Source organism: Pezoporus flaviventris, unplaced genomic scaffold (assembly GCF_033815535.1).
Source record: "Pezoporus flaviventris isolate CSIRO_AGI_PZ_B2104156 unplaced genomic scaffold, CSIRO_AGI_Pfla_v1 ptg000016l, whole genome shotgun sequence".
NCBI lineage: Eukaryota > Metazoa > Chordata > Aves > Psittaciformes > Psittacidae > Pezoporus > Pezoporus flaviventris.
This window is the reverse complement of record NW_026892564.1, coordinates 11,487,408-11,512,710: the sequence shown is the minus strand read 5'-3', so window position 1 is coordinate 11,512,710 and position 25,303 is coordinate 11,487,408. Positions and strand designations below refer to the sequence as shown.

At 36.5% G+C, this 25,303-nt stretch overlaps 1 protein-coding gene across 3 annotated transcripts in view; it reads left to right on the top strand.

The window, feature by feature from the left end:
• The window catches only part of TBC1D15 (TBC1 domain family member 15), a 33,109-nt gene that overhangs the window by 3,331 nt on the left and 4,475 nt on the right, over positions 1-25,303 (top strand). For all 3 annotated transcript variants that reach the window (XM_061454795.1, XM_061454794.1, XM_061454796.1), the window contains exons 2-14: positions 6,094-6,192; positions 6,426-6,500; positions 7,227-7,365; positions 8,920-9,130; positions 13,426-13,528; positions 14,526-14,723; positions 16,232-16,360; positions 17,454-17,557; positions 17,864-17,958; positions 19,305-19,421; positions 22,093-22,193; positions 23,485-23,584; positions 23,961-24,058. In XM_061454795.1, coding sequence (XP_061310779.1) covers positions 6,094-6,192; positions 6,426-6,500; positions 7,227-7,365; positions 8,920-9,130; positions 13,426-13,528; positions 14,526-14,723; positions 16,232-16,360; positions 17,454-17,557; positions 17,864-17,958; positions 19,305-19,421; positions 22,093-22,193; positions 23,485-23,584; positions 23,961-24,058 — 1,569 coding nt within the window. The remainder of the gene's footprint in view (positions 1-6,093; positions 6,193-6,425; positions 6,501-7,226; positions 7,366-8,919; positions 9,131-13,425; positions 13,529-14,525; positions 14,724-16,231; positions 16,361-17,453; positions 17,558-17,863; positions 17,959-19,304; positions 19,422-22,092; positions 22,194-23,484; positions 23,585-23,960; positions 24,059-25,303) is intronic.

Genomic DNA, 25,303 nt, shown 5'->3' with positions numbered 1-25,303 from the left:
AATATTGTGGTGTTGGGGGGTGAGTTGTGTTGTATGCTTGTGTGTATGCTGTTGAGTGGTTTGGTTTTATTTTTATAGCCAGGACCAGCAAAGAGATTTCAGATATGATCTGTTAAAAGTAGCTTTGCATCCTTCAGGTAGTCTGTTGGCATAGATATAGCAGATTATTTTAGAGATGTATGTGTTCTGTGGTGCTAGGCAGTGTCTTGCTGCACCTTACAATAAAATTTGGCGCCACAGACTCGTATACTATGCATTGCTATGCCATTTTATTAAGGACTCGTTTTTCAGCCTTTATAATTTACTATATACAGAATAATAATCCTTTCTGAATATATTCTATTTCACAGGTTTTCTCCATGAACAAAAACCTATACCTGTCTTTGTGTCTTCTGAATTAAGTTAAAGCTTCATTATGCAGGAATGTAAAACAGTTTACTGATAACTGAAATTTCTGTATATTCTTTCTGTTTCTGTTCATTAAAGATTTCTCTTGCAGAAGTCTTCACAGTAGAAATATTGCATTATCACCTCAAACCCTTACTCTTGGTACCCTGAATAGACTTGCATTTTCAGTGGTATCCCCCTATTGCATAAGTAGCAGTAATACTTTGGGGTTCATTTGTCAATGCACCTCAGGTAGAACTTGAAAACTTACTGTTGTTAAGTAGGAAATGTTTCTTATCATATGTGGTTCCTGGTGTGAGCTTTCTCATATTTTTCACAGTGTGAACAATATTTGTAGTATTTTCCCCAGAAGTTGTAGCATATCTTCTGTGGAGAAGAAAAAGTCACGTTGGTCAAGTAATACTCACTTCATGCTTTGCAGAGCACTCAAATGTGCCCGTTTCTGCTCCTTGAAAGCAGGTTATTGATGTATTAGATACTTTGACATGCCCAGTGACAGTTCAGCACTAGATATGTGAATAAGCTCTGGGGAAACCTTAGCTATTCCAAAACTATTCCAATGATGGAGGTGGAAGTTAAAGCATTATAATGCAAATTGTTTAAATTGAGTTGTATTTCTTCTAACTTAAAGCACAGATCTAAACTATGATACTTGCAAGAGCAAGAGCATAACATATGAGCAGTCAGTGGACGTGACATCAGCTTGTACTTAGGTGCCCAGCACAGGCAGGGTGGGAGACACATGGGTAAGGAGGGCAGGACCCTGGGGCTGTTCTATGGTAGCTCCAGATCCTAGCTCTCCTTTTTTGTTGCCTACATTTTACCGTCTTTGTGTGCAGTGTTGTCTTTCACTGGCTGGTAGCACAGGGCTTGTCAAAACAAGCATTTAATCCCCAAACTTTGCTTGTCTTCTGGCATATATTGTTGATGTACTATGCTGAAAGCCTTCTGCTTGCCTATGTCCTTGGCAACAAAGAGCTGCAAACATTGCCTGTTGACTGCTCATTGTAAGCAGTACAATGAGCTGGAGATATGAATTGTCCGTGCTGTGTCCTTACAGTATTAAGAATGATACAGTTTATTTCTCAGCATTAGTGGGACAACAGTGGGTCTTAAAGTTAATTTCTCCTGGACATAGAATATAAATACTTGATCAGTTTTTCAGAACTTAATCTAGCATATGCCGTGACATGTAAATTAAGCCTACATCCTCCCGCTTCCCTCTGTTTCTTTTTTTTTTATGGTTGGTGAGTAGACAGCTGTTGCTTCATGCAGCTTTCCTGAATTTTGTGCTGTACTTCCCTGATTTTACAGGCCCTCTGCCAGTATAGGAGATGGAATAGCTGCAGTCTCATGTGGCACAGTGCTGTTAATGTCTGACTAGAATGAGCTGTGACTTTCCCTTTGACTTCTGTTGCACCTGTGGAAAAAACCCAGGTCAAGGTGGCTTAGCAGCATTTGAAGCTCTTGCATCAATTTTTAGCTTTTGGTAAGATTCTGGATCAAATAGGCAATAGGTCTAATTTAGAGAGCTGGAAAAATGTGGTATAATTTATGTTTGCATATTGCAAGCATGGACTTGCTTGAGAAGCAAGAAAGACATATGAACATAAACTGCTCAGGAACATATCTGAAAAAATGAAAACTTAAAATTTCAAATTTATTAAAGAGGAATGCTTAAGTCATACAAACTTTTTTGTTCCTAATTCCTCCATAATTTCTTCATAGAAAAAAGTTGCCGAGTGCTTTTCCAGTGATAAGGTAGTGATGCTTCTGATTTGTGGCATTTGAGGAACTTAAGGATACCATAGATGAATAAATCTGGAAACTTTTTTTGCATTAGAACTAGCTTTAAGCTCGTGAGAGGTCTGAAAACCTTTGGGTAATTCTGATACATGTACAGCTGCAAGACAATTAAAATTTAAAATAACTTTTGAGATAGTTTAGCTTCTGTCACGTTACATCTCCTTTTCCTTTGGTTGTGTTGATGTGTGCTTTTAACAAAAACTGCTGTTTTTTTTTTCATTTGTGTTTTTGCTGTGGGACCAGTAGGGTCTGGCTTTCATGTATGTAATAACAGCTAAACCTGAGGAACATTAATCTCTGGAGAGTTCAACAGATGTTTGCAAATAGACATAGAAGAAAACAAATCAACCTTTGTTTAAATCTGTAGTTAGGGTTCTCATGGCTTTACAGCCTTTTTGGTCTCAAGTGTCCGAGCAACATATGCTGCTTTGCTTCCCTAGAGTTCCGTTTCCATGACTGGTACGTTGTGCAGAGCACAGGTTTCTTACTGGGTGGAAGGGTGGAAAGGCATTTGGGGTGAGGAATACCTTTGGGTTTTGATTAAAATCCTAGGCACATGTCAACTTACCTAGTTGTCAACTTATCTGGCCTTATTAACATTAACTTGTTTTTTCTTCATGATGAACTTACTGATGTTGTGTAGACTTAGAGGAAGGGTGATGTCTCTAATCATAGGAAAAGAAAATGGAAGATTGAGCTTGACTCTACCTACTTCTCACCTTTGGAAGAGAAACCATGATGAAATACGTGAAATAATGAATAGTACAAAACCAAGGTGAGCCAGTAGTGTGTTTTGCTGCTTCATAATACAAGGAGCAGAATTGACTAACTGAACAGATAATGTTCTTTAAAACCCTTGAATTGATTCACACAGTGGACAGTGAGGCCTTTCTAGATTACAGACCTCTGTCTCTGAAGGCAGAAAGTTAATTGATGTTTGAAGAAGACCGGGTTGCTTCCCTGTGCAGGGGGTGTTGACAGGTAATGGTGATGCTGGTTTTAGTCAGGTTTAGGGGGGGTTGTAGTTAGTTTAACTGCTAATAAGGGAGCAAGGTTTCATTATCCTGCCCTGCTCATATCTAGCTCCTTGTACTGTCTTCATATGTGCCAGGATCTCACTACATATATTTTGCGTGCACACCCTACACAAGTCATTAGTATTCTAATGATGCTTCTGTTGTCCTCCAACATTTGCTGTCTGTTTTCCCACATCTTATTTCAAGACGCTCATCTTGCATGTTCTGCAGTAACCTACTGTTCAGGCAAGTGGCAGCATATGCTGCTGTTGCCTGGTTTGTTGGGCTGCTGAGGCACTGAGCGAAAATACCTTTGTGGGCCACATGGTGTGTGGGCTTGAGCTATACAGTGTTACAGCTGTTGTCTTCTGATGGATGTTTCTTTATTCAAATCTAGCTGTTAGTGTACTGTCTTTCAATTTGATACTTTCCTTAGTACTTGTGTATGTAATTTAACATTACTTTCCCCTCTTTAAATTGACCAATAGCTTGGTCAGTGCTTTAATACCAGAAAACAAAAATCTATCACAAACTACATTTTACTGTAAGGTGCATTTTTGATTCTTCAGCTTAAGAACAGTGTGAAATACAGCTGCCCAGTGTAGCTAATCTTCAGGTACTACCACTATAAAATCATAGTCTCAAATTCAGTTGTGGATTTATCTTACAAAGTAATGCTGAACAGAGCAGCTCAATATTTTTGGTAATTCAAAAATGCTAACTTCCAAAATGTTTTGCAGTGGGAATAGCTGTTAAAGCAATTCCTAGGTAATACTTTGTCAGATTAATGCTATGTTTTTCTTCAAATTAGTTCCATTATTGCATCTTGGAGACTCCCATCTATGTGTGACTTAACGTTTTTCTTCAGTGATACAAAAAAAAAGGCACTTCTAAAGCTCAGTTGTATGAAATGCTTCATAACAGTTGGAAAAAGTAAATACAAGCTTGCACCTGTAACTGGTTAAGAATAAATCCCAACAGCTTGGCCTTCTGGCCTTTCAAGCTTGGAGAATTTTTTCTCTTGCGTAACAGCTCAATCACCTGCACTGTGAGAAGGCCTCTGTTCTACGCATACCTTCCAAATTTCTAAGCATGTTCTTGCTTCTTTGGTTTTCTCTCCTGTGTTAGTGGAGCACGGGGCAGGGACCTGCTATGAAGAGCAGTGTAGAATTTTTCATTTGCATGACAGCTGTAGTGTTGGGAACATGTTTTTGTTTCCGCGAAAGGAAATGTTTATCCTGAGAAATTAATGGATGGAAAATAATAAAACCAGTTACTAGACTGCATACCTTCTAGACTGAGAAGGCATACTCTTTGATATTTACAAACATTGTTGGCAGAAATCCACTTCTGTCAGTGTAACTCTGATACAGATATGTATGATTGATCACTTTTGTTGATACTTCTGACTAGTTGTGGTAATAAATTAGGTCCAAATAGCCAGAAGGGAAAATTTGCATAAATTCCAGAGTTGCCCTGTTTAAACAGGGACTGAACATAATCACAAGTATTTGGTAGAAATAGACAATATTTTTTTGATAGAAAAGATCAAAAACCTGTAATGGAGAAGAGGAAAGAAGGTTTCCAGTATTTGAAAGGTAACTTGATGTTAATAATCCTTCAAGAGGGAGATTACGCTAAGTGACCTCTAGAGGTTTCTTTGAAGTGATATTTTTGTGATTAAACAGAACAGTTCAGAATTGTGTAAAGTGAAGAGAAATAGAAGTAGTAAATGTACAACTGGAAGGACGAGTTAACTGGCTTTTATTGGTATTTTTAAGCTCTGTATTCTTGTCTGGCTAGTTAAGCTTACATACCTAAACTTTTAGTTTAGTGGCCTGACTGCAAATGTGAGAATTTAAAAAAGCGGACAAACAAGTAAGTTCAGAAGGAGATACTGGTATGTTAGTACTAAAGAAGTATAATATCTGTCTCTGATTAGTCAAGTATTATTAGGTTTTGCCTTAAAAAATATGTAATTCTTGAGGAGGTGCTTGCAGCTTGGCTTGAAAATTAACATGGTTATAAAAAAATTACTGTTACTATTTGATGCATTTAACTTCTACAAAATCTAAGCTTGGTATATTAGGGACTTTTCATACTTCTTTTAGAGAGTTGTTAAAAACAGACCCTGTTTACATTGTTTATAGAGCTTTTAATAGTATGTATAGCATATAGCTTTGAAGCCTGCTGAATTTTGATAGACAAGAAATCTCTGATTTTTCTTTTTTTTTTCCTTTTTTTTTTTAAGAATACTGTGAAGAGTTTTGTACATGCTTAGATACAGAAGTTATGTGGGCAGCGTGTACTCCTACAAGCCTCTTTTAGCTGACAGTTACATATTCTGCCTTTGGAATGGAACCTTTGCCATTCATGTAGGCAAAGAATGTAGGATCGGGCCATTATTTAATCTAAGGCTGCAATTTTTTATTTCTGTGGAGCTCATCTTTTGTACACCAGACTTTCCATTTTTAATTTAAATTATGGTTATCATTTCAACATGCTTAATGGCAAGTGGGGGAATGGCAGACTATGTAAGAAGGCCTTTTAGTGTTTTACAAGCTGTGTAGTATTTCCGTATGAACCTCTGCCTGCTGCTTTAAAAAATACCAGGTACCGAATGTATTTTTTGTGATTTCGTGGTGAAGTAATAATAGTCTAATTGTTGCTTAGAGAGCAAGTTTAATGTGTTCCATTTTCTACTTTTTCTTGATTCAAGTGAAAGACTCAGATCTTGGGGGTGGGAAGAAAGGAAAGGTAGCACATCCTCTAACAAGGTAGAGGTGCTCAACTTATGTAGGTGAGTGAAGATGATAAATTAAAATACTTGGGTTTTTTTTTTTCATTGCTTGCTTTATTATAGGTTGTGTATGAGCAAGAAGGAGTTTTCATTCATTCATCCTGCAGAAAAAATGATGACCAAGACAACTTAATGTCAGGAGTACTACGAGTCATAGAAAAGGTACTTGAATAATACATTTATGGAAGCTTCACCTGTTTGTTGGTGAAGCACACAATGTGTTTGGGAAATCTTGGGTATCTTTTTAAGTATAAGATTTCATAAATGAACAAACACCATGTAATGTTTAATTTTCGTAATTTTTATGTGTATTTATATATGTCACTTGTACCGTGATCTGACACAGGCAGCTTTGTTGTGAGTATTGAATTTTTTTATGATGGTTTGTATTGTAGGAAAATGAAGTAATAGTAGAGTGGAGACCACTGGATGATACTTTGGATACTTCTAATATCCTCTGTGCTGGAAAGGTATGTTTGTTAGTTATCGATGTTCTTCATTCTGTTTCTCCAGACATTTTATTTTGTATTAACTTATGCATAGGTGATCTTGTAACTGGAAGCAAAAATCTATTAATGTGATTATCACTGGTATTAATAGCTATGTGTAGGAATAATTTGTGGACTACAGCCCAGTTCAGGTTATTGCTGTACATGTGTAGGTGACTGTATTTATGTTTTACTTGATTCACATACAAAATAGAAGGGAACTATCTGTATGAATAGTAAAGACCAAATGAATGTGTGTATCACAGTCACCAGTCCCCCACATCTACTATGTTGATTTGCTCTTCATAATTAGACTGAAAACAGAGAGGTACTGTTCTAATGCAAAATAAAAATTGAAGTGTATGTGGGTTCTAAGATGCAGTGATGTGTGGTATTTCAGCAATATTAAGAGGATGCAACTAAGGAAGAAAGATGTAAGTTTTACATTTAAATAAAAGGTTTGTTGTGTTGGTAAAATCTTCAGGAGAGGCTAGGATATTTCAGTACCATGTTGAATTTATTATGTAAATCTTTTCTCTTAGTCAGAAGTCCAAATTTCTTGTATTGACTGTATCGTGTTCCTTAGGATATTAATACCACAGATTCTTTTAATTTGTGAAAATGGAGATGCTTGTTCTTGTTAAAGCTGAGAAACTAGCTCAATTTTCATGCCTTTTTTTTTCTTTTTTTTTCTCTCCCCCTCCTCAGGATTCCAGTTCTGTTGTTGAGTGGACTCAAACTCCTAAAGAAAAATGTTCCCGAGGAGCTGACCGTCCAAGTAGTTATGAAGCAGAATGGGACATGGTCACCACAGTTTCTTTTAAAAAGAAACCTCATTCAAATGGAGGTACTTAAGATATAAGTGGGGTTTGGTTTTGTTTTTACTTTATGGTAACTTTAGGTGAAGAATTGCCTTTTAGGTATAAAATTAATTTTATTAGGAATTGAAAAGCTGTCTGTTGTTTGCAGTATGAAATTAATCTTTGGGTGAAAAAAAATCACTGTGGAATAGCTGCCATCTGCCTCTAATTCCTTTTTGTTTAAATTGGTGGAGAATTGTATTGAAAATAAATGTTAGAGCTAACTTCTTGCTGTGACAGTCATTAGATGATGTAGCAGTTTTACCTGCGTTGGGCTCTCGCATTCTTTCAAATAAATGGTATGATCTAGATGTCATGTTAGAAAGAAAAATGAAAATGTAAGTGGTTTACTACTCAAATGCCTTTCCATGCTGCAGCCGCAGGGGGAGATGGAATGTACAATCATGTGGTACGTGGGTCTTTTTTATATGGTCTTTTTTACTTCAGCAAAATAATATTATAGCTACATCATTTTTGTTACAGTGTCTCAGTAGACATGTTTGGGGAAAGGGCAGTGATTCTCAAATAATCTTTTTTCCCCTCTGATTCTCTCTCTTTTCACTGTACTATTTCTCAGTCTGCAACTGGAGAACATTGTGCTTGTCTCACCATAGCTGTGATGGTTTTAAATGTCATCTATGTCATGTGTGAGTGCAGGGTTTGGACTTTAGTTTATTGATGGTTTTAGGTAAAGCACAGTCCTTGCTCCTGAAATGCTCCTGTGTTTGAGAGGAGCTTTTAGTGCGAGCACAATATAAAGCTAAAATCAGCATCTCTGTCAGGCATAAGATGGTTTATTATGCCACTGGTTTGTATTGATTTTTCATCTTCAGGTGTTAGAGTACATCTTCATCCAAAGTGAGTGTCAGTGGTCACTACCGACTTGGATTATGCTCTTTGCTGCTTCTCATTTCCAGTTGCTGTAATTTGATGGGGGCAGGCTGGGAGGGGGGGGAGGGTCAGGTTCCCTGCAGGCATGCTGGCAGTTTTGTGTCCTCTGGTAAAGTAAAATGTAATCCCTTCTTTTTGAATATGTACAGTCTCGCATGGAGTGTATATATGCTTGCACAGTGTGACAGAGGAGTGGGTAGTGGGATTTTCAGTTCCTTCTCCCTTGCTTTGGTAGCTGTCTTACCACATATCACCTGTGCTGTGTCCAATATGTAGCACACAGTATTGTAATGTATACCATGTTTAGTTTGATGAAGCAGTACTACCTGGTGGAGGTGCTGGTGGGATTCATCTTTCTGCTGGAATTTGATACAGCAGTTGTGTGTTAACTGCTGGATCCTTTTATAAACTGTAGGCACAGCTTTAGGGGAGCAGTCTGATCTACTTGTCCCTTATTTTTGGAGTCTGTTAAAAGGTGAGGAGGCACAAAGAGAAATCCAGAAATAGCAGTTACAGTAGTTATGGTACACATTTCATCATCAGAATGAATGCTGGGTTTTGTGCTTGTTTTTTAGGAACAGTGACAGATACAATGCATTTGTAATTGCTAACGCTGGAAGTCAAAATTATGTGGTCATTTTGTTTTCAAGATACTACAGCTCATGCAAATGGCGAAAGCAAGTGGTCATTCGTGTTCAGTTTGACAGATCTGAAGTCAATCAAACAAAACAAAGAAGGCATGGGATGGTCTTATGTGGTGTTCTGTCTGAAAGATGACGTGAAACTACCAGCTCTTCACTTTCATCATGGCGATAGCAAGCTATTGATTAAATGCCTTGAAAAGCACGTTGTCCTGAATCAGTAAGTATCAGGCAACTCTTAATTCTGATTTAAAATACAGATCATTGGTTTAATGAATTTCAGATTAATGCTTCATGATGTCTTCTAAATACCCTTTTTTATTAGTAGAATCAGTTTTCAAGGTGACTCAAACATATGCATGTGGAATGCAGGCTGAAGTTTTAAAATTGTTGGATCAATTTATGAAATAGTTTAGAATCTGTTGAAGTGGTACCAATTCCATAATTACTCAGTAGCTCCCTCTGGCGGGTACAGAAGCTTCTTATGGGCACTTTGTAAATTTAAATCCTTCTTCCTGAGCCACGTGTATTAAATTGGATAATTAGTGTTGAAGTTTGTGATCTTCCACTTGATGTGAATACAGATATTTCACACAGATGTGTGAGGTAAGTTACAGCACTGCCAACTAAATCAATGTGTATATAAATGTTTTCCCTCAGGATTCTGTTCCCTGTAACTTCTTGCCATGGGAAATGTTTCACAGTTGATCTTTATTTTTCAGTCATATGAATGTAAACATAGTTAGACCTTATCATGGTATTAAATACTTGGCTTTTGTTGTATATATTGTGTCACCTTCAAGTTTTTCACTTAGAAAAAATCCTCTGTGATTGGCAAGCGTGAATGCAGAATGAAATAAAGTGTTCTGCTCTCACCATGTAGGCATAAGAATAATATAAGAAGGCAGCAGAGTAAATAAGAGTAGGTAGAGCATGAGGAAACAGTAAGGTGTAATAGGTACACCTATAGCAGGTGTAAGATCAGTGTAACAGATAATCTGTTTTCAGAAGTGTTTTGTTAGCACTTATAATATTCTGATGACAGACTGTAAGGTGGATAGTGAAATTGTTGTGGGGAAACACTAGGAAAAACCCCTGTTGTATGGCGAGTTGATGAAAGCTTTATACCCTCATGTAATCTGTTGCCTATATATTTCAAATTTTTAACTAATTCCATAATAGGTATTTAATGGACAGGACCAAGCTTTAAGTAGGCTTACTGAGAGCATTTGACAGTGTAGCAAACTGGTTTGCATTAACTTAATCAAAACTTTGTTCTTGTGATTAACTGTTGACTAGAAACTTACACCTTCTTTCCAGTTAGTCCATTGGAAGCTTTATCAAAAGCAATTTAAAGCTAACGAGTTCATGCTGCTGGGTTTTTTAGTTGCCAGTATTTGAAGAGGTGTGTGCATGTGTCTGTATGTACACAGACATACACATAAAAAGCAATAAGCAACAGAAAAAATTGATAACCAGAATGTAGTACCGAACTACCAATCTGTAGTCATTCTTGAATTAATTTTGTTGGAGTTCCATGTATTTAGTGTTGAGACACCTAGACTAAGCTTATATTTCTTTTTTTTTTTCCTCAAAAGCATAAAATATTTACACCATACTGCTGTTACTGGAGTTACTTTGTCTTTCCATAACCAGGAAGTTTTTTGGTTTTTTTGACTTTAGGGTCGAAAGTTTTTAAAACTACTGGAATCTAACTTACTGGAATACGTTTAAACCATTTTATGAAGCCAGACATATAGGTTCAGTTAAGTGTTGGTCAGTTAGTTACTGCACATAATGTTGAACAGTTTGTGTTTCCAACAGGCATTATTTCCAGCTTTATTGAGTCATGTGCTGTAAATAATTACATTGCACATTACTACGCAAAATTAATGCTTATTGGTGAATCACTGAATGAAAATGAAATAGGTAACTGATTTTGATTCCTGTTTCAAATACTGTCTCTTTCGGATAGTCTGCGGTGAGTGGGTGGTCACCATTCTTCCTTTATTTGACCCAGTGAATTTCTAGCCCTTGTCCTTTGTAGCCTCTTGCCAGGTGGACGTTTCTCTTTGGACAGTGTAAACTAGTAGCTGTCAGGTGGGGAAGGAACTGGATGAAGAGAGGCAGTCACATGTCCTTGTGTCTGTTTTTGAAAGAAGGCAGCGGTGTAGAGTTTGCGTGGTCTGACCCAGCAGTGGTACCCTAGGGAGGTCCAGGAATCCTTACCAGATGAAGTTTCTTGCTAAGGTAACACAGGGGATCTTGAGGTGATGTTCAGGCATCTAGGATATGCTGAGCTGCTTAATATTGCCAACTCAACACAGTTCTAAGTATTGATGAACACAACAGCAGATACTTTGGAAACTTCAAAAAACTGAGGCAGCTATGGAAATGAAATTTGAATGAAATTAAGCATTTAGCTGAGCAGGAACTTCCAGTTTTAGTTTTCTTAGCTTTCTCTCTTGCAGTTAAGGTCTGCTTCTGGTACCAAATTCTTTTCTGTGGTCTAATCATGAATTATGATGATTATGTTCTTCTAAGAAAAAGAACAAATGTAAGTTGTGGAAATGGCCTACTCCAGTGGCTATACATTTCTGTTGTTTCCTAATGTTTATTTATGCTTTAGTAAATGATATATCTAAGCTCAAAACCTCTTTTCTGGATGCCAGAAGCAAATCCTTGGCAGCAAAATTACTTCTTATCCCAGCCTCTAGTTTATAATACATGGGATATTGGTGTTAAGGCAGAAAGTTCAGCTTTTCTCTAAAACAGCTTTTTGTCACAGGTACTTTCTTCCTCTGTTCCTATCACCTCAAAAGTTTTTTTTCCTTATAAAATGAAACATTGTTGCTGAAATCAGTGTGTGGGAAGTTGCTAAACTTGAACTAAATATTTATAATTTGCTGCTTTGAAGATACCCAAATAACCCAAGTAGCTGTTGATACCCAACTGGCTGTCCAGAGAGAACGTTTAATTAAAATGGAGATAATGGTACAAAGTTCTTTGTTTCTTTTGTTCTTTTAGTTAAGGAAAACATAATACATGACTCAGCCTTTGCCCTTGTCCTGCTTTTTAGCAAAAGTCAGTTGTGCTTCATTAACTGTTCCTGCCTCAGAACTATGACTCTGGTGTCTGGCTGTCTCAAAATGAGATCGCTTGTTGCATTTCATATCCGTCCGTGTTAACAGTGTCCTGTCCTGTTGGAATGGGAGAGAGATAAGGCTTAATTAAAGTTCTTATCTTTGACTTTAATAACATGGTAGATGGTGCAGGTACTAAGAAAAATAAAAGTAATTTTTCTTTCAAAGATGAGAAATAGTGGATTTGAACTTTGGGAGAGAGCAATAAAAGTAAGCCTGTGCAATGGATTAGCATCAGATGGCAAAGTGTTTTGGCTTGCCTAGCTACCAACTCTGAGGCCTGAATGTCAGCCTGGCTTCTGAGCTGTTCTCTCTTCTGTCACATACTGAGCTGTAAATTGGGAGTTCGGGAGCTGGTTAATGAATTGATGGGGCTGGCAGGAGAGTTGGAACTAGATGATCTTAAAGTTCTTTACAAGCCCAACCATTCTGTGATTCTATAGTCTATGCCGGAGGAGGGGGAAAGCTGGAATGTTGGGTTGAGGGGGTGGGAGCAAAAGAACAGATTAAATACTAGTAGCAGTGTGGTTCCGCTGCCTTTGTTGTTACTGTTTTCATCTGCCTGTGCAAGCCTGTCAGAGAAGAACACTGAAGAACAGGAGTGTACAAAGACCTTGAGTTAGGCCAGATTTGGATAGCGTTCATTTAGCTTTTGGATTCTACACAGAAATACACTTGCAGACTGTACTGGGATGGTTCTGTTTCACAATACAATGGCTGTGGTGTTTTTTTAGCTCCTGTCAGTATGTATCTTAGAATTAATTCTAACAGTAGCTGTTTTAATGCGGTTGGTTAAAAATTCATTGATGTGCTTTCATACATTGAAAAGCAATTTGTATTCATTTATGTAATGTTTTACAGGGCATGCTAATGTAAGACTTAGTAACTGGTAAAAAGAATTCCTGAAGTGTATGTGGTGATGTGAGCTTTTTTCAATTCTTCTGTTACATTAAACGAATTTTGGCATATATTGTGTTGAGGCTGACAGTGTCTCACTAAATTTCCTTTCCTCTGTCACCTCTTTTTTTGCCTGTTGTCAAATACAGAAAACTGTAGTTGAAAAAAATTATTTACATGTGGGTGACAAAGTTTATCTTCCAGAGTAATTTCTCAAATATTTCTCAAAAGCATCATGATTTTTCACAGTATGAAAGAGTACAGTTGAGCATTAATATTACGACTAATCTTCTGAAAAATGGAAGTCCTGTTTGTAGTGTTTTAGCTTGTGAACTTGTGCCAAGAACTAAGAGTGATCTTGCATCAAACCTGCTTTCATTGTACACCTGAAATGTGACTTCAAAAAACAGTGTTTTAAAAATGTTTTCAGGAAAAACTAGTGGTGCTTATAGAAACGTTTTTATTTTTATTGCAGATCTCCCCAGGATAAACGGGTTCTTCTTGTGAATTCTCAGAACAAGTCTCTATCTCAGTCTTTTGAAAATCTCTTTGATGAGCCATCATATGGCTTATTACAAGTATGTATTATCTCTGAATTTTTTATTCTGAAGAAATGTCTTAAAAAAAGCCACCTACAGTGTCACACAGACACTGCCTGAACTATTGCCATTGTAGAAGCAATGACTGTGTCCTAAAATGAATGCTTGCTGTAGAAAGTAAACTTGCTTATTAGTTGTTTTATGTGTTCTAAGAAATTCTTAATCTCCCTATGGTATTATTTCAAAGCTATTCAAGTTGATGTTACCTGCTATTCCATACATTTGGATTCAGATATTTTTATAACAGGGAATAAGGAACAATTTTAGGAGTTACCAAAATGTTAATTAGAATTTTAAAAATTTTTCTTGATTATGTATTTTTTTCCTTGATATTTTTGACAGTTTTGAAGTGATGTTGGAAATAGAGCAGCAAAGAACACAATATTGCGGAAAAGAGGTTTTGGGTTGTTTTTTTTTTTTTTTTTAATGCTGAAACTGCTCATCATTTAGTGGGGTTTTTGGACTTAGGAAAGTCAGCAGCAAAAATTCCAGTGACTTGAATGAGGCCAGAGTTTCAACTAAGTGATTTATTTAATTAAAGAAAATATTCCTGAATGAACTGCATTAGTTTCTGGACTTAGTTGTCAAATGAATTTTTTTGTGTGAGATTCCTAGCAGAGTACGTGATGATTCGAGCTGCTTTCTCTGTGAAGGTAGAGAAGCTAGGCATAAAGATAATGTTTTGTGGCATTAATCACTGGAAAGTAAACAGTAAATCTGATCCACTTTTATATGTAGATCATGCATACTGAGCACTCTGATATGCAATTTTTCAAATCAACCAACAGTATTATCTAATACTCAAGATAACATTTTTTTAATCATGTAATGAATGTACTATAAGAAACCTCTGATACATGAAACTTCAATAACTTTGAGATGTACAGTATTTGTCCTGTTGTTTTGCTTTGAGTACAAGAATTCCAAATAATCTGAGATTTTTTGTATTTTACTTGTTTTCCTTGTTATAACACAGAAATTGAAGAAAGATCCATACACAGTAACAATGGGAAGGTTTTCCAAAGTCACAAACTATATTTTTGACAGTTTCCGTTCAAGCGACCCTTCAACTCAACGGCGACCACCATCAGAAATGGCAGACTTTCTCAATGATGCTATTCCAGGGCTGAAGATAAATCAGCAGGAAGAACCAGGGTTTGAAGTCATTACACGAGTGAGTGTGTAAATGCATATGAAACAGATGCATTGATTCCTTTTATGCACACCTTTAAAGGAATAAGAGTTGAAGCTTGGCGAGTTACAGTGTTTATGCTTGGTTATTGTGGCGTATGCTGCCCTACCATTTGTTCACAAGAAAAGATCATTGTCAGCTACATTTAGAATGTCATTTTTATGCCTGCAAATATGAGCTTTGCTTTGAAAGAAAGCTTGTCATTGCTGAAATGGGGATTATTGTTACACAGAGTCACTACCTTGAAAAATTACCCATTTCATGTTTAGTGTTTCCTCTGTGGTCAGCTAGAGCTATGTTAAGTAAAATTGGGATATGGATGTTAATAACCAACTTTCTTGGCTAATCATTTTAACATTTCAGTGTGCTTTAAGAGGACTAAAAAGATTAAAACAAAGTATTTAATTGGATGATTAATGTCTAGGTTGTGTGAACATACAGATTTATGTGCGACTTGAACCAAAGCTAGGATGAGCTTGTAATGGCATTATGAATCACTTTAGGCTTCTATTAGTGTCTTTTACAGACAGGTGGAAAAGATTTTTCTAAATGCTTGTGATTACTATATAAGCAGCTTACATGTTTTTAGAGCGTTAAACTGGATTGAATGTTATTTTTTTTCTTGAGTTCAGAATAGTGTTACTAATTTAGCAGTAACTGTATGAACTATGTGATTCTAAGAACTTGCTGCCTAGCACTTAGTTTATTAATGAGAAAAAGTGTAATGACTGCTACATACTGAAAATAATATTAACCCTAATCTGGTAAATGCGTTAGAATTCTAAAGACTTAAAACACAAATTGACTTGATGGTTGCCTTTATCAAAATACTTTTTAGATAGAAAGGAATTACAATGAATTTGCTGTGTTTAAACATGCAATTTGGGAACTGAGAGTAACCCCAAACTGTGAAACTTTAGTGGGTGTTAGGAGTTCTGAAAGCACATACAGTCTTGGGTTTATTTTTATTTTTTAAGGGCAGTGTACCTAAATTGATCTTTCAGTCGCACTGCAGTCTGTGTAAGCTTATCTCTGAACCCAAGCTGGTTTTCTGCTCTCTTATGATGCGCTAGTGTGTATCAGGAATGTGCATTTGAAGTGAAGCTTCCTATTGTCCTTGTTTTGTTGTGTTGCATGTACCTAGTTGCATAATGGCTTTTAGTCCATGGGAAGCTAGCTCGGAGGTGTCTGTGGGGGTAGAGGTTATTTAAAACACACACATTCTCTTCCAAAATCTGAAATACTAGTATGTATACCCAGGCCTTCAGCATGGAGTATCTTGCTTTAAAGATCTGCTTGTACTGGTCCACACTACTTGCTAATGTGGACACAATCATAGATCCTTGGAGTTGCCAGCTGAGGTGTGCACATGTGAAAATGTAGTTGCACTCGGTGTAAGAAACTGATGAGCTTAGTACTCTTTGTGCAATTGTTTAAAACTAGTGAAGCACTTCAGTTGGATTCATACATTGTATTTGCATATGTTTCAGATTGATCTAGGAAAACAGCCTGAAGTTAGTAGAAGAGAGCCTGTGTCGGCTGAAGAATGGGCTAAGAATATAGATGCTGAAGGAAGAATTTTAAATGTCGACTACATAAAGCAATCGATATTCAAAGGGGTAACTTGTTTTTCTAAACTCAGCAACACCTGTGGCTTGATTCCAGCCCCTTTTTCTTTCCTTCACAAACTACGGTTATACTGTTTTCATTACACTTGTAATGCTTCATGCAGGAATTTGAGCCTCAGTATTGTTGGAGAGACTTCATAAAGAATGATCTGATGAAATACCTCAGCAGTCTTGCAACCATACAAAGTGCTCTACAAGGAGAGAGATCTGTGTGGCTGGCTAAAGTGACTGAGTTGGAAACACAAAAGCCTAAGTGCTAAAAAAGAGAAATCAAAGTGCTTTTTAGGAAGACACCAGTGCTTCAGTGTTAGGAAATCAGTTTTTGTTTGTTTTTTTTTAATTGAACTGAGGGGTTTTGTAATATGAACGTGAACTTAGTCTTGGTGTTGGAAATCTGAAAGCTTTAGTTACAATGAGGAATTAAGGTGGCCTTGGACTGGTAAACTGGGGAGTGTGAAAGCAAAAGTGTATCATTCTCATGACCAAACTGCAGGAGTTGAAAGAAACTCTTTGGATGAGTGGGATGTAATTCAGCTAGTACGTTTTCATCATCTACAAATGACGAGCATTACTTGGAAACATTTCTGACAAATAAGCATCCTTGAGTAGACACTGGTATTGATTGCTTGAAGATTCATCTGTGTGTTGGCTGTCTTGTTAGATAAAAATGTTTGAGCAAATAAAAAAAATGAAGGGAAGTCTAGCCTTCAAGATCAGTTAAGCAGTGTGATGTTTAAATTCATAAATTTTAAAGGTCGTTTTGTTTTTTTTGTTTCTTGAAGTCTCTGATGCCTGCAAGGTTTTTATTTCTAGAAGTGAAGCAAAAATGTAGGAAGAAAAGTCTTTTGTAAAAAGTTTTTTTTTTTATCTTCTAAGAATCCAGTGCTTCTGCAGTTTTTGCTAATCATATTCTCTTCCTGCTGTTTCCTCCAAGTATGGTACCTAGACAGCAGATAAGATTTGGCTGCAATGTGAAAGGGAAGCTTAATTAATTTTTATAATTGCTTTTAAATTGCTTTTTAAATTGCTACTTTAAGAAGTATTGTATCACTTCAGGAATGTTTCATATCCATTTTATCCCTAGGGTCTCTGCCATACTTTAAGAAAAGAGGCGTGGAAATTTCTTTTGGGGTATTTTCCTTGGAATAGCACTAAAGAAGAGAGAGCAAATCTGCAAAAAAGGAAAACGTGAGTACAGCGCGGTTGTTTCTTTTTAATTTAAAAAAAAAAAGATTTCAAAGCTTCTTTTGTACTTGAGGCATGCAGTGAAGTGGAAGGGGTTTTGGAAACTTAAAAGACAGCTTCTAAAGGCTGTGGAATGCAGAGAAATGCGGAGACTTTCTTAAAAATTACTGTTACATTAAAGTAAAAATACTATGTAAATGGTGGTGGTATCCCATTTATGCCAAAGAAAAATGCAACGAATGAATGCTTAAATAAAAAAGTATAGTAATTGAGCATGTTTTGGTCTCAAAATTATCTTTTCTTCTTCAGGGATGAATATTTCAGGATGAAACTGCAGTGGAAATCTGTCAGTGAGGAACAGGAAAAACGAAATTCAAGATTGAGAGATTACCGGAGTCTCATAGGTAGATTTAGATTTAGAAATGGACCTAACTGTACAAATGTGCACACTCTTACAATTCAGTATAAACTTGAAAAAATGTAAGCTTTTGAGTAACCTGTATGAAGAGGCACTCAAAGCTGTCCTAGAGGTATCTGAACATTATGTACTCAAAACTTTCTCAGCCAGAGTAATTCAGAGCTTTACATGTCAGTGTTACAGAATGGCTGGATTTTTTAACTTTTTTTCACTTAGTAACAAAAGGATCTTTATTTCATGTTACTTCCTGGTGTAGTTTTACTTGGAATGACATATACAATAATGACAGTGTAAGAATGTGAAAATGCATTTGTCCATGTTTTAAAATTTATTATAGGGATTTGTATATGTGCATTCTGACTTGTGGGGGGTTTATACCTACTTCTAAAGACTTCAAGTTCTGCTGACTATTAGCAGTTTGTATCCTCAGATCTTTATGGTAGTGAGATTTGGAAACCATGTTTAGGATTGCTAAATAGTTGTTTCAGGGAACAGGGTAAGATTGTTTTTGTGTTATTCTGAGTTGTGAACTAAACTTTTTTCAGCCAGTTATTCAGTAGGCAAGCTGAAAGGGTTGAGTCTAATCTTAGTAGATCAATCTTAAAGACTGTGTATATTACAGTTTTGTTTCTGTTGAAGCAGTTCGGTTCCTTTTTAAATGTTGGAAATGTAAATGACAGTATTAGGCTTACATTGTGAAATAGATCCAAAACTACAAATTACTACTTTTATTAAAGCACATTCAAAATTTGGCTTATTTCAGTACATCAAATCCTGAATTTTTATTATTCAGGAGTATGCTGTGTGCTTGCTATTATTGAGGCATGAGAACTGCCTGATGGAACAGGCAATTTCAGCTCACTATGAATTGTATGAGCTTAGAAGAATTTATAAACATGCTGTTGTGAACTATCACAGTGTCTCTGAGCTGATCATGTGTTAACTTCCTACTATGGCTTATGCTGCGTTACATAGGTATTCATAAATGGCATTGCATAGCTAACTCACATAAAATTGTTCTTAATCCATGTAGGTGTAAAACATTTTAACTGAATTATAATCAGGAAGTATTCCATAAAAAGTATTAACAAATAAAAAGGGGCAAAAAGCTTTAAAATCTATTTATAAGCAAATCATTTTATTGCAGCCAGGAAGGATTTTCTTTCTTTTAAAATATTCTTTATTTTGAAATACCATTCAGTTATGCAGTTGTCTTAAACACTTCAAAGCTTTGCAGCATTGTTTGAGGAAAAAAGCAGCAGCTTAAAAATCATTCTGAACTCATTTGATGCTGGCTTTGAAAATGTTTTTAAATCTGGACTGTTTCCTTAGAAAAAGATGTAAACAGAACAGATCGGACAAATAAATTCTATGAAGGTGAAGATAATCCAGGATTGATTTTACTTCATGATATTTTGATGACCTATTGCATGTATGACTTTGACTTAGGTAAGTTGTGTTCCTCTGAATGTAAAAGCCTTTTTAGTTTCCAAAATGCAGCTTTGATTACGTTAAGGCCTGTTAACACAGTTCAACTTGTTTTGATTGCAATGCTTTTTGTAACTGTCAAGATGTATAATTTAATAATGTAGATAACTTTATTCAGTTTCTCATCCTGTTTCTTCCTTTTATCAGATGCTTATCACGGGCATCTGAATTCATCAGCTGAGGTGGGATTGGGAATTAAGTGACAGTTTGTCTTCCCCATAGTCCTGTTGGTTGTTGTGGGTTTTTCTGTTGTTATTTGTATTTTAGTATTGAAGCGGATTTGCTTTTTAGAGTTTTATATGGATTTGGGTCTCTGGAGCTTGAGTGTTACATCCATTTTTACAACTGATATATCAATAAAAATGGTAAACTAGCTGCCACTGCTGTAATTAAAGCTTAGCATACTGAAACAGCTGTTTGTAAACATAGATGTTTACAATACTTCAGAAGATGGTTCTTGAGGACTAAACAGTCTGTCAAATTACGCTTTAGCATACACATCTGTTGCAGAAGGAAGAGCATATAAGGCTTTGCTTTAATCACAGCGTATATGCGATGTGTTGGTTGGGGATGGAAAAGATATTTCTTGTTGGTTCTCCCTTCTACTCCTGCCATGACATTTGGCTGTTGTGTACTTTTTTGTGTGTGTATTCTGTCTCAAAATAGTGTGGGGTTCTAAAAGCTCACTTTTTGCCTTCAAAATCTGGCACAAAGTTGGAACAAATGTTTGATTGCTAGGAAACTTTCTGCAGAGGCATAGTACTTGTCAGCTTTTGTCCTTTCTGTCAAGTCTCTAGAGGAACTAGATCTTTGGCATGGAAAAGAAAGGGAAAACTGATTTAGACTATTTAAGCATGTAGCTCTGTTCCACATGTCAACCTGCATTAACACACAGTGACATATAAGTGAAATTAAAGAACATGCAACACCCACTATTAAAAACATTGTTTAGATGGCATGCATGTATGCAGTGGATAAGTATTCTGTTTTATAAACAAGCAAGAATAATGGAAATATAGTACTTTTGACATTGTATCTGGTCCAGGCTTCTAAGCTACTCAAACATTCGTACAATGCTGCATTTAATCCTTCAACAGCAGCTGTAGAGGGATTTGAGTAATGCCACAAACTGCCAAATAGGGAAGGGGACAGAACAGCTGTTAATACTGCATTTTTCTGAATGAATTCCGTGAGTCTGTATTAATAAAACTGATTTTATTCTTTAAGAGGCTTTTAAACTGTTTTGGACAAAATTTTCTCTACATTTGTTTTTAATTGGCTATGTTTGGGGAATAAAAGATCTTCTTTTCTTTCGACCTTTTAATTGTTTTCTATTCCTTGTTGTATTTTTCTCCTCCTACCTGCTCCACAGTCTCACAGTCGAGTCTAACCCTCTTGTCAGTTATTCATTTATAATTACGTCATTAAGAAATGGAATCAGCCAACTGAGAAATGTTGTGCTGGACCAACCACCGATGACAGACACAGACATAAATCATGTCCTCCCTTAAGGAGGTGTGCAGCCATAGGGCAGTAGATGAGCTGACTTGAGTGTCAGTGGTACGGTAGTTGCAAGAGTTGGGGAAAAATAAGCTCTAAAGCCCATTGTCCCCCTACTCTTCTTAATTGGGCTGTTAATTACAAACAAGGGAGCTGGAAAAAAAAAAAGCTATAAGATTTTTAAACTGTTTTGTGTACAACTAAAATTTTCTAGCTATTTGTAACACTGATGTATTGGTATTTTACTCTCCAGTTCAATGTAAGCTTTTCTTCTAAGGCACGTGAGTGTTTTACGGCATATGAACTTGATTCACCATTTATAGGCACAGAAACCTTAAGGCACTTCCTTGAATCAGGTCGGGATATGTTTCATATTTCTCACAAGCAATTAATCCCTTTCTCCAGTTTGATAGGTAGTAGTCTTTTTTTTTTGTTGATAGCTGCTTGATGACGTAGATGGTCTTGGGCTTTGTTTATTTAAAATACCATCCTAGCTGAACAGTTCGACTTCCCTAAATACTGGAATCCTTCAAGCATATTCAGTGCCAGAAAAAAGAAATGCTAAGTGCAGAATTCTACATAAAAGCTATTGTACCGCATGTTTTTTGTGGGATTGAAACTCAACATCTCTTCTTCTCTTTGAAAAGAAAATCTTCAGTTGAGGGCGGGGGAAAGTGGGAAGACATTAATAGATTGTAAATGTCTAGAGGGAAGTGACCAATTCAGATAGAAAGGAGAATAAATACAAGTCTGTATTTGTGATGGTGCAAGGTATATATTTAATATTCTTGAAAATATCAATATATGCTCCTGAGCTCTAAATGAGTACTTTTTAAATTAAAATTCAATTTTTGATGTTAGCTCAGTTTGTATGTGTTTGAACAACTCTAAACCTGTGTTTATATGTTTTATATTCTCTGTAGGTTGGCAGAATCAGCTGCTAAATCTTGTTAGGTCTGCTGGATGTTGGTGGTTATTAATACAAAAATGTCTTTACTGGTGGTTGAGTGGGAACACTATAGTATCTGAACAAACTTGGTTTCAGTCATTCAACACCTTGAAAAATTACTGATAAACTGCTGAATTTAACTAAATGCTTATTTGCCTTTTTTTCCCCTTTTTCTCCTTCAAGGTTATGTTCAGGGGATGAGTGACTTGCTGTCACCTGTCTTGTATGTTATGGAGAATGAAGTAGATGCCTTCTGGTGCTTTGTATCATACATGGATCAAATGGTAAAAAAAGGCTTTTTTTAGCCCATCAAACATATAAGCTACAGACAGCATTTGGAATTAATTTTATTTCATGCATTTCAGTGGGTTTTTTCAATTCTTTTAAAGCAGTCATGTTTGAAGTTATGTTTTCCTTGACTGGCATTCCTTATAGTGGGTTTGTGATACTATTACTGTGTAATGCAGACAAATTCAGCTCCTTGGAAGTTCCAAAGTAACTTGGAGACATCACAGATGAATTTGTATTAATTGTGTCCTCTTGCAGGACTTTGTTCAGGATAAGGGTTCCCTGTCACATCTGCTTTTCGGCATAGGTTAAATGTGTCCTGGGTTCAGCAGTAGCAGTCATTTTTCTCCTTCTTAGTAGCTGATGCAGTGCTGTGTGTCTGACTTTCAGCCTGGGAACAGCACTGGTAACACCGATGTTTTTAGTTGTTGCTCAGTAATGTTTACTCTGACCAAGGACTTTGTGAGTCTCATGCTCTGCCGGGGGGAGGGGAAGCCAGGAGGAAGCAGAGACAGGACACCTGACCTAAACTAGCCAAAGAGGTATTCCATACCACAGCATGTCATGCCCACTGTATAAACTGAGGGCAGTTACTCGGAAGGGCTGGGTCACTGCTTGTGTCAGGCTGGGTATTGGTCGGCGGCTGGTGAGCAGTTGTATTCTCTTCCCTTGTTATTTCCCTTATCATTATTATTATTGGTGGTAGCAGTAGTGGTTTGTGTTATACCTTAGTTACTGGACTGTTCTTGTCTCAACCAGTGGGAGTTACATTCTTTCGATTCTCTTCCCCATCCCTCTGGGAGCAGGGGGTGGGAGGTGGGGGGCGGGGGGGGGGGGGGGGGGAGTGAGCAAGTGGCTGTGTGGTTCTGCGTTACTGGCTGGGCTTAAACCATGACAAAATGCAATTTAGGTTTTCTACAAACTGAAGCTTTTGCAAATTGTTCATGTGGCAAAAAAGTATGTGACTGATAGGAGAATACAAAAAAATTGTCTTTTGGTTTGAGTGCAGTGGTGCTGCTTGGAGGTACAGAGCATAGGCTAATATAAAACCATCACTTATTACATACAAATGTGTTATCAAAGAAACATAATTCACTGCATTAGTTAAACCGTTCAGCAAAAGGCAGACATTTCTCGAGGTAGAAGTACAGTTAAATATCCATGTTATATACCTGAAGGGTGAGAACCATTTTTACAATAACAAAACTTTTTTAAAATTAAGAACAGCTGTAAATATCAAAGTTGTCATTGACAAAAATGACAGTGCTAATGTTTCATTCCGTGCAGCATCAGAATTTTGAAGAACAGATGCAGGGGATGAAGACACAACTAATTCAGCTGAGTACTTTGCTGCGTTTACTAGACAGTGGATTTTGCAGTTATTTAGGTAGGTGTATTATTCATGCACACTAACTGAAACAATTTACTGCATTCTGTATGCATTGATGTCCTTGCCAGTCTTTAAACATAATTCCAATAGTAATATATGAATACAGGACTTAAACATTAAGAACGCCTAAAAGATTTCAGTAATTGCTTCGTGCCTATTGAAAAACATGGTGCCCTTGTTGGGGATGTTAAATATATGCCCTCCTCTGGCAAATATCTTTGATTCTGAAACAGGACTACTGTCTTAAAAATCAGTGGTATGATTCTGTACCTGTAAAGTGTGGTTTGTTCTGGGTTGGTTGGTTTGTTTGCTTTTTTCCCCTGTTGTCTTAACCAAATTTGTTGTTTATGAAATGTAACACTTTTATTCCTAGAATCTCAAGACTCGGGCTACCTATATTTTTGCTTCCGATGGCTTCTTATCAGATTTAAAAGGGAATTTAGCTTTCAAGATATTCTCCGACTCTGGGAGGTAAGATGATGTTTCATTGCACAAACTCCAGCAGTCTTTGGACTTCAGACCAAAAAGCATGGATCATTCTGCAAAGTGGTTAATACTCTGATAGATATTAAGCTGATTCCATGCAATGAGCTGAGGACAAACTAGCGTATGTTACATGTTTTTAGCCAAAACAGCAACTTGGAAACTCAATGAAAAATACTCCTAAGAGCTGGTGGAGATAAACTGGCTTTTTCAGAAGGTTTGGACAGGGTCCTTCAGATGAGGGTCTGAAGTGGAAGTAGTATGTGGAGAGTATCGATTACCTTTGACTGCAGAACAGCTTATGCTAGAAGAAGCAGTGTGTGTGTCTGGTTAGTTCTTTGATATTGGTAGTGCTTTATAGATTAAGTGGAATGAAGCACTTGCAGGGAAGTTTCTATGTTAGCCAAAACCATAAAGAGGATGATGTCAGAAGTTCCAGTTAATCTTAATTGTGAGGCCTCAAGATGCCAAATAACATGATTTAAAGCATCCAAATGTAGAAGTTCTGATAGTTCCAGGTTAATGAGTTCTTTTTTTTTTGATTTAGGTAATCTTGGAATCAGATGGAGTAATTCAGGTGAACTGGTATTTTTGTTGAACATTCTTTAGTTCTTTATTCCAAGAAAATTGAGAAGTATGTCAACAGTACCGGTTTACTGTCTAAGATGCATTTAACAAGAGCACAGTATGCACTGAAAACTCCCAAAAAAGAGAATAAATGTTCAGATGAATGGAAGGAGTATTTTCTAGGACATAATGTCCCATTGAGTTGTGTTGGGGAACAGAAGGGTAATGAAAAGAATGGGACGGAGATACATAAAGTTCGTACTATAATGAAAAATAATGTTGTTTCTGGTATAATGGAAAATAATGTTGATGCTTTTATTCACTTTTTCCACTAATGAAAAAGTACTCGCATAAAAAGGAGGACCAGTATTTAAAACTGTCTAAAGTAAATCTTTTTTAGCTTTTTATTATCCTTTGGTGGCATTTACTATCACAGAGTAATGAGGTGGTATTCTAACTGAAGAGGACTAAAAAGTTTATTAATAACATTCATAAATAAGGGAACCAAAATGTACAAAAGCAAAAGAATTCTTTTATTCCAAGGTATAAATGGTAATGATTTTTGGGAGATAAGGTATCGCCAATCTCACTTCCCCTCCTCAGTGTGCTATGTCATCTTAGTATGTTTTTAAAGACTAATTTTTCTTTTTAAATTGACAGTGGTAT